At 45.4% G+C, this 8,400-nt stretch overlaps 2 protein-coding genes across 2 annotated transcripts; both read left to right on the top strand.

The window, feature by feature from the left end:
- Positions 1–1,900: 1,900 nt before the first annotated feature.
- Positions 1,901–2,860, top strand: LOC113455127 (olfactory receptor 5V1-like). The gene has a single exon (XM_026726416.2). The coding sequence runs from the start codon at positions 1,901–1,903 to the stop codon at positions 2,858–2,860; it is 960 nt and encodes a 319-aa protein (XP_026582201.2).
- Positions 2,861–7,156: 4,296 nt separating this feature from the next.
- Positions 7,157–8,116, top strand: LOC113454741 (olfactory receptor 5V1-like). Its single transcript, XM_026726079.2, has one exon. It carries the CDS (start codon positions 7,157–7,159, stop codon positions 8,114–8,116), a length of 960 nt encoding a protein of 319 aa, XP_026581864.2.
- The last annotated feature ends 284 nt before the right edge of the window (positions 8,117–8,400 follow it).

The following is an 8,400-nucleotide window of genomic DNA, read 5'->3' as shown; positions in this document are numbered from 1 at the left end:
TTCCACATGGCTGCTGAGAAAAATCTCCCCTCTCCTTCCAGTTGGGAGACCCCGGTCTCTACCCAATGATATCTTGGGGCATTTTTCAGGTCTGTTTCTGAAAAGACTTTCATGGGTTGGGCAGATCTTCTTTCTTGGGGAAAATATTTTCTTACTAAGCATAGACTAGATGAATGTCAACCAAACATTGATTGGAGTTCAGGATGGCTTGATCTCAGAGTGGCTTCCACCACTCCTTCAGGGACCAGACAGGAGACAATCAATCAATCAATCAAATGTTTATTATCAGTGCAGAACATGTGTACAATGAAATTGAAAAAGACAGATTAACTGTTTAAAATACTTTAAAAATAATCAGCGCTACAACTGGTTTAAGCTGTTTGCAGCCTTGTTAGTCTCCTGACTTGGGCTTCATTCCTCTTGCCACCCATACTGTGTTGGGGCTATTTGCATTCACCTACTAACAGCTATTAATATTTCTGGCAACTCGAGAGCCAGTCAGGAATGAAACTTGGCTCGAGGCTCATCCGTCGGAACCAGAGGTGGCATTCATCCAGTTCTGACCAGTTCTGGAGAACCAGTAGCAGAAATTTTGAGTAGTTCGGAGAACCGGCCAATCCCACCTCTGACTGGAGATTTTACAGTCTCCTTCCACTGCCACACCCACCAAGCCACGCTCACATAACCAGTAGTAAAATCTCCGGTGGGGGGGTGAGTCTGCCTACCAAGATGAGGTGGACCAATGGTTGCTTTCGTGGCGTGGAGACAATAACTTGGTCCTCCATACCAATAAGACCAAGGAGCTGATAGTGGACTATACAGAAGGAAGAGATCAGAAATCCAGCCCTGGCTTATCAAGGGAGACTGAGTGGACTCAAGTGGGCAGTTTTACGTTTCCGGCTGTTACCTTAAAGTAGGACCTGACCTGGGGGGCTCACTTTGCAGCCCTGGTCAAAAGGGCCAAGCAGAGATTATATTACCTGGGACTTCTCAGGAAACAACAACCGCATGGAAAACTGCTGGTGACCTTCTACCGCTGCACCACAGAGAGTATGTTAATTTACTGTACCTCTGTATGGTTTGCAAATTGCACAGTGGCAGATAGGACAGCACTCCAGAGGGTGAATGTCATTGCCCAGAAGATCCTCTTTGGAAGAGCTTTAGAGCTCCCACTGCCGTAAGAAAGTTCAAAACATTCTCAAAGATCCATCTCATCCTGGGAACCCTCCCTTTTTTTGAACTATTACCATCTGGCAGACGGTACAGGAGAATAATAAAAACAAGGACAAATAGGCTGAAAAACAGCTTCTATCCCAGGGCAGGAGCTCTGTTGAATTCTACAGTGCAGTGTTGGTGTGGTTTTGGGATTTTCAATTCAATGTGTGGAGTGTGAAGGATGTTTGTTTGTGCTTATTTTCATTGTCATGATGTGCATTGAAGATGGTGCTTGATTTCATTGTACGAGGTGGCATGACAATAAACTAAACTAAACTAAACTAAACTAAAAAAAATTGAATACCACCACTGGTCAGAACCCTGACAATTTCCTTAGTATCGCTCCTTGTACGTTGTGTGTGTCTTACTACCTTGTGCCAATCCCCTCGACTTAGTGAATGTATGGATGAATCCCTGGTGTGGACCCTGAAAACAGGTAAGGGATCCTGGATGAACAGTGCCCAGGGAAGGAATTCAGCTTCTCATTCCCAGAGTTCTTCTTCATTCATCATTCTGCCTTTTTGAACAGGATTGCTGACAGTTTTTTATTCATGCCATATATTGTTGAATTGTTCCAGGTGGCCTTGGGGAAGTCCTGCGGTTGACTCATGCTTGTGAAGCTTCTTCTTCATGTGCTGGTTTCAAACCAGAGGCTACCCATGAATTCTAACTTTTGAGGAACCTCATGGAAGGCGCCAATCAGACCATGCAGGTGACCGAATTCTTGTTCCTGGGTTTCTCTGGCATGTCCAGAGGACGCCCCTTCCTCTTTCTGCTGTTTCTGGCCATCTACCTCATCACCTTGGTGGCCAACTCAATGATATTCATCTTGATCCAGCTGGATTCGAATCTCCACAGTCCCATGTACTATTTCCTCAGCCATCTGTCCTGCTTAGACATTTGCTATTCCTCAGTCACGGTTCCAAAGATCCTTGTGAACCTCTTATGCCAGCAGCCCACCATCTCCTACAACCAGTGCATGGCCCAGATGTTCTTCCTCATGACATGCGCTGGATCTGAGGCCGCGATGCTGGCTGTGATGGCCTATGACCGCTATGCGGCCATCTGTGAACCTTTGCACTATTCTCAACTGATGAGTAGGGAGGTGCGAGTCCCTCTGGCTATGGCTTCATGGATCTCAGGTCTTCTCAACTCAGCCATTCACATTGTCCTGGCCACTGACTTGATCTTCTGTGGAGACAACCAGATCCATCACATCTTCTGTGATGTCCCACCACTCCTGAAAATTGCTTGCAGCGACACGTACACCAATGAGATGGCTCTTCACACAGCAAGTGTCTTTGTGGGTCTGAGCCCTTTCCTCCTTGTTGTCATTTCCTACGTCTATATCCTATCTACCATTCTGAAGATCCGTTCCAGCACTGGAAGGAGAAAGACCTTCTCCACCTGCGCTGCCCACTTGATTACCGTCATTGTCTACTTTGGGATGGCCATCTTGAATTACAACCGTCCCAGTGCAGGCTACTCTTTGGGGGTGGACACCCTGGTTTCCACCCTGTATTGTATCATCACCCCCATGCTGAACCCCCTAATCTATAGCCTCCGAAACAAGGAGGTGAAAGGTGCCCTACAAAAACTTCTGGGCACTCAGGAGAAGGAAGATGCACCACCTGGAAATCAATGAAGGAAAAATGGCATCGCCTTCATGCCCTCTCTGCATATTCTTGTCTGTTAAATAGCAACAGTTGGAGGGGAAGGGGTCACACAGGGGAAGGAAGGGTGGGAGATTCTGGGGAGATTTTAGGGACCCTAAGTCTCTACCTCTTCATCTCCAGGCTCTGCTGTGCCTTGTCTAGCTCCCCCCTTGTGCTCCATCACTGGTGGGAAGGGAAGGGAAGGGAAGGGAAGGGAAGGGAAGGGAAGGGAAGGGAAGGGAAGGGAAGGGAAGGGAAGGGAAGGGAAGGGAAGGGAAGGGAAGGGAGGAAGCAGTTAATTCCAATCTTCTCTACAGGAATTATAGGTACAGTTATAAGTTTATCCCTTACTCTATGGTTGTCAATTCATAAAACGTTTTGTATATATGTTTCATAGTTGACAACAGAAAGAAGGGGGGAGTTTTGAAGAGTAGGCAGCAGTGTGGAATCGAAAGTACATTCCATTCATATTTTTTCAAACACCGATTAGATGACTGAAGCTTCTGCCATGAAAAAAATCTCATTGGAGAAAATGATTGATGACTTTTGGCTATGGATGTTTTTTCATTGGATGATACACCAAGAGGGGGTGGGGGGGCAAAGCAGGATCAAGGGTGACAGTGAATTACATATTTCCGAGTTGGCTACACCCAGGTTAATGCCGGATGTAGAATGTTACTTCCAAATAAATCCTTTTTAGTTTTGAGAATGTGGCTCGAGGCTCATGATTTAATTGAAGTAACTGCTGGAATCCTGATAATGGTTACAACGTGCTTCTTTCTACAGGGTATCGTGTTTCTTTCTTAAAATCATAAATCACAAGTTAATTTTTTCTACTTCACTCAACACCCCATAAGGGGTTCCAGTTAGTAATAAGCCTAGATATTGTCTTTAATTTGATCCAAGAATTTAGCCCTCTCAACAGGTTCCCTTGTTTTCACTTTCAACATTGGTACACAATCCTGCTTCAAACCTAGTCTTCACAGTGTCAAAACTGTAGATTATTTCGTCTAGTTTAAATCTTTTAATAACTCTAAATTTAAAAACCCACTGAAAACTATACTCCTCTACCACCGGTTCTTCTCTTGGTCTTATTTTACATTCCCGTTGACAAATTCTAGTAGCTCGTGATAAGTTATCCATTTGTGTTTGCTCATTATTTCTCCTCTCCAAAATGCTTATCTAAACCAAATAAAATCTTAGAAATTCTTTGTTCCTCTGTGTTTATTTGAGCCCCAAATCCTTTCCTCAAATTGTCATCCAGACATTCCTTCCATGTGACTTACACTAAGCCTAACTTGGTGGTCTCAGGCATCCCAGATGGGCCACAGTAGAATTGTGTTGAACATGATTGGGGAGAAAAGAGGTTGTAACGGTTGACATTTTCATAATGGAAAACCAATAATTACTCAACCCTGAGCAATATCTGGATTATGTAGAATAGGGTTCTTCAAACATGACAGCTTTAAGATTTGTGGACTTCAACTCCCAGAGTTCCTCCTCCAGTCATGTTAGCTCAGGAATTCTGGGAGTTGAAGTCCATAAGTCTTAAACTTGCCCTGTTTGAAGACCCTTGATGTAGAACATTGAATCATAGAGTTGGAAAGGACTTCAAAGATCTTCTAGTGTCCAATCTCAGCTCAAGTCAAGAGAACTTATATCATTCTAGGCAAATGGTTGTCCAGTCTTTGTTTGAAAACTACCTAGGATGGAGCAGTGATCTATCTATCTATCTATCTATCTATCTATCTATCTATCTATCTATCTATCTATCTATCTATCTATCATCTATCTATTCTCTCTCTCTCCCTCCCTCTCTCCCTCCCCCTCTCTCTATCTCTTTCTCACTGAAATTCAGTGTAGACAAAAGTAAAGTCCGATACTTAGGCAAGAAAAACCCAAAGGACACATATAGACTGGGTGAAACCAGGCTCAAAAGCAGGAACTATGAGAGGGATCTTGGAGTCTTAGTGGACAACCAGTTAAATAGGAGCCAGCAGTCTGTGGCAGCAGCCAAAAAAGCTAATGCAATGCTAATTTGCATTAACAGAGGGATACAATCAAGATCAAGGGCAGTACTACTACCACTCTATAAAGCCTTAGTAAGACCACACCTAGAGTACTGCATCCAGTCTTGTTCACCAGATTATACAAAAGGATGTTGAGACTCTGGAAAAAGTACAGAGAATAGCAACCAGGTTGATTAGGGGACTAGAAGCTAAAACATACAACAAATGGTTGCAGGAACTGGGCTTGGCTAGTCTAGAAAAGAGAAGGACCAGGGGAGACAGGATAGGTGTCTTCCAATATATCAGGGGCCACCATAGAGAGGATGAAGGGGGTCAAGCTATTTTCTAAAGTACCATAAGGCCAGACAAGGAATAATGGATGGAAACTGAACCAGGAGAGATTCAACCTGGAAATAAGGAGAAATTTTCTGACAGGGAGAACATTCAGCCAATGGAACAGAAGTTGCCCTCGGAAGTTGTGGGAGCTTCATCACTGGAGGTTTTTAAGAAGAGATTGGACAACCAGCTGTCTGGAATGGTCGAGGGTTTCCTGCTTGAGCAGATGTTGGATTAGAAGATCCCCCCCAGGTCCCTTCTGACTCTGGAATTCTGTTTTGTGTGGATCTCGGCCCAAGTTTCCAGCTCCCACCCTTTATTCTAAACTTCCAAAGTTCTCAGCAAGGAACTCCCAAGTGGGAAGCACGTAGATGCTTTGTTTTCCTCTTTGCTGATGCAAGTCACCTCCAGGGACACCCAGATGCCATCAAAACTCTGCCTCTTCTTCCAGCAACAACAGTAGACTTAGATACCACCCCATCATGCTTTCCGTCACTCTCTGGGCAGTTTATAATGAGGAGGGGCTATTGGCATCTTGCCCCCAACCCTCAGGGTCCTGATTTTACTGGACTCGGAAGGATGGAAGGCAGAACCAACCCGGAGTCAGGATTGAACTCCTGGCAGTGGGCAGAGTCAGTCTGCAGTGCTGCATTTTTAACACGGAGGCGCCTCGGGGGTGTTGCAAGCAGTAGACAGAGGAAAGAGAGAGGAAGACCACACCTGTCCGCTTCATCCAGGAGCCTCTGACCAGGTGAGGAACACAAGGGGGCAAAGGGGCTTCGGATCCAGCCAGAGAGGGGCGAATGGGAGGGGGTCAACGCATGCGCCAAACATTTCAGGTGCACCTCAGCACCAGCCACTGTCAGGAAGAGGCGGAAATTCCACATGGCTGCTGAGAAAAATCTCCCCTCTCCTTCCAGTTGGGAGACCCCAGTCTCTACCCAATGATATCTTGGGGCATTTTTCAAGTCTGTTTCTGAAAACACTTTCATGGGTTGTACAGATCTTCTTTCTTGGGGAAAATATTTTCTTACTAAGCATAGACTAGATGAAGGTCAACCAATAATTGATTGGAGTTCAGGATGGTTTGATCTCAGAGTGGCTTCCACCGCTCCTTCAGGGACCAGACAGGAGACAATCAATCAATCAATCAATTAAATGTTTATTATCAGTGCAGAACATCCCCTCTTTGGAAGAGCTTTAGAGCTCCCGCTGCCTTAAGAAAGTTCAAAACATCCTGAAAAATCCATCTCACCCTGGGAACCCCTTTTTTGAACTATTACCATCTGGTAGACGGTATAGGAGAATAATAAAAACAAGGGCAAATAGGCTGAAAAACAGCTTCTATCCCAGGGCAGGAGCTCTGTTGTATTCTACTGTATAGTGCAGTGTTGGTGTGGTGTTGGGGTTTTCAATTCAATGTGTGGAGTGTGAAGGATGTGTGTTTGTGCTTATTTTCATGGTCATGATGTGCATTGAAGATGGTGCTTGATTTCATTGTACGAGGTGGCATGACATTAAACTAAACTGAATTAAACTAAACTTTAAAAAATTGAATACCACCACTGGTCGGAACCCTGACAATTTCCTTAGTATCGCTCCTTGTACGTTGTGTGTGCCTTACTACCTTGTGCCAATCCCCTCTACTTAGTGAATGCATGGATGAATCCGGGGTGTGGACCCTGAAAACAGGTAAGGGACCCTGGATGAACAGAGCCCAGGGAAGGAATTCAGCTTCTCATTCCCAGAGTTCTTCTTCATTCATGATTCTGCCTTTTTGAACAGGATTGCTGACATTTTTTTATTCATGCCATACGTTGTTTAATTGTTCCAGGTGGCCTTGGGGAAGTCCTGCGGTTGACTCATGCTTGTGAAGCTTCTTCTTCATGTGCTGGTTTCAAACCAGAGGCTACCCATGAATTCTACCTTTTGAGGGACCTCATGGAAGGCGCCAATCAGACCCTGCAGGTGACCGAATTCTTGTTCCTGGGTTTCTCTGGCATGTCCAGAGGACGCCCCTTCCTCTTTCTGCTGTTTCTGGCCATCTACCTCATCACCTTGGTGGCCAACTCAATGATATTCATCTTAATCCAGCTGGATTCACGTCTCCACAGTCCCATGTACTATTTCCTCAGCCATTTGTCCTGCTTAGACATTTGCTATTCCTCAGTCACGGTTCCAAAGATCCTTGTGAACCTCTTATGCCACCAACCCACCATCTCCTACAACCAGTGCATGGCCCAGATGTTCTTCTTCATGACATGTGCTGGATCTGAATGCACACTGCTGGCTGTGATGGCCTATGACCGCTATGCGGCCATCTGTGAGCCTTTGCACTATTCTCAATTCATGAGTAGGGAGATGCGAGTCTCTCTGGCTGTGGCTTCATGGATCTCGGGTCTTCTCAACTCAGCCATCCACACTACCTTGGGGACCGATTTGGTCTTCTGTGGAGAAAACCAGATCCATCACATCTTCTGTGATGTCCCCCCACTCTTGAAAATTGCTTGTAGCAACACTTATGTCAATGAGATGGCTCTTCACACAGCAACCATCTTTGTCGGTCTGAGCCCTTTCCTCCTTGTTGTCATTTCCTACGTCTACATCATATCTACAATTCTGAAGATCCGTTCCAGCACTGGAAGGAGAAAGACCTTCTCCACCTGCGCTGCCCACTTGATTACCGTCATTGTCTACTTTGGGATGGCCATCTTGAATTACAACCGTCCCAGTGCAGGCTACTCTTTGGGGGTGGACACCCTGGTTTCCACCCTGTATTGTATCATCACCCCCATGCTGAACCCCCTAATCTACAGCCTCCGAAACAAGGAGGTCAAAGGGGCCCTACAAAAACTTCTGAGCATTCAGGACAAGGAAGATGCACCACCTGGAAAGCAATGAAGGAAAAATTTGATCACCTTCATGCCCTCTCTGCATATTCTTGTCTGTAAAATAGCAACAGTTGGAGGGGAAGGCATCACACAGGGGAAGGAAGGGTGGGAGATTCTGGGGGGTTTTTAGGGGACCCTAAGTCTGTACCTCTTCATCTCCAGGCTCTGTTGTGCCTTGTCTAGCTCCCCTCTTGTGCTCTATCACTGGTGAGAAGGGAAGGAAGGGAAGGGAAGGGAAGAGAAGGGAGGAAGCAGTTAATTCCAATCTTCTCTACAGAAGGTATAAGTAAAATT

Source organism: Pseudonaja textilis, chromosome 5, assembly GCF_049901715.1.
Source record: "Pseudonaja textilis isolate UNSWEBS1 chromosome 5, rPseTex1.2, whole genome shotgun sequence".
Lineage (NCBI taxonomy): Eukaryota > Metazoa > Chordata > Lepidosauria > Squamata > Elapidae > Pseudonaja > Pseudonaja textilis.
This window is presented reverse-complemented; position numbering and strand designations above follow the sequence as displayed.

Bases quoted from the DNA above. Each gene is read 5' to 3' on its own strand.
- LOC113454741 (XM_026726079.2), top strand. From the start codon at position 7,157: ATGGAAGGCGCCAATCAGACCCTGCAGGTGACCGAATTCTTGTTCCTG.
- LOC113455127 (XM_026726416.2), top strand. From the start codon at position 1,901: ATGGAAGGCGCCAATCAGACCATGCAGGTGACCGAATTCTTGTTCCTG.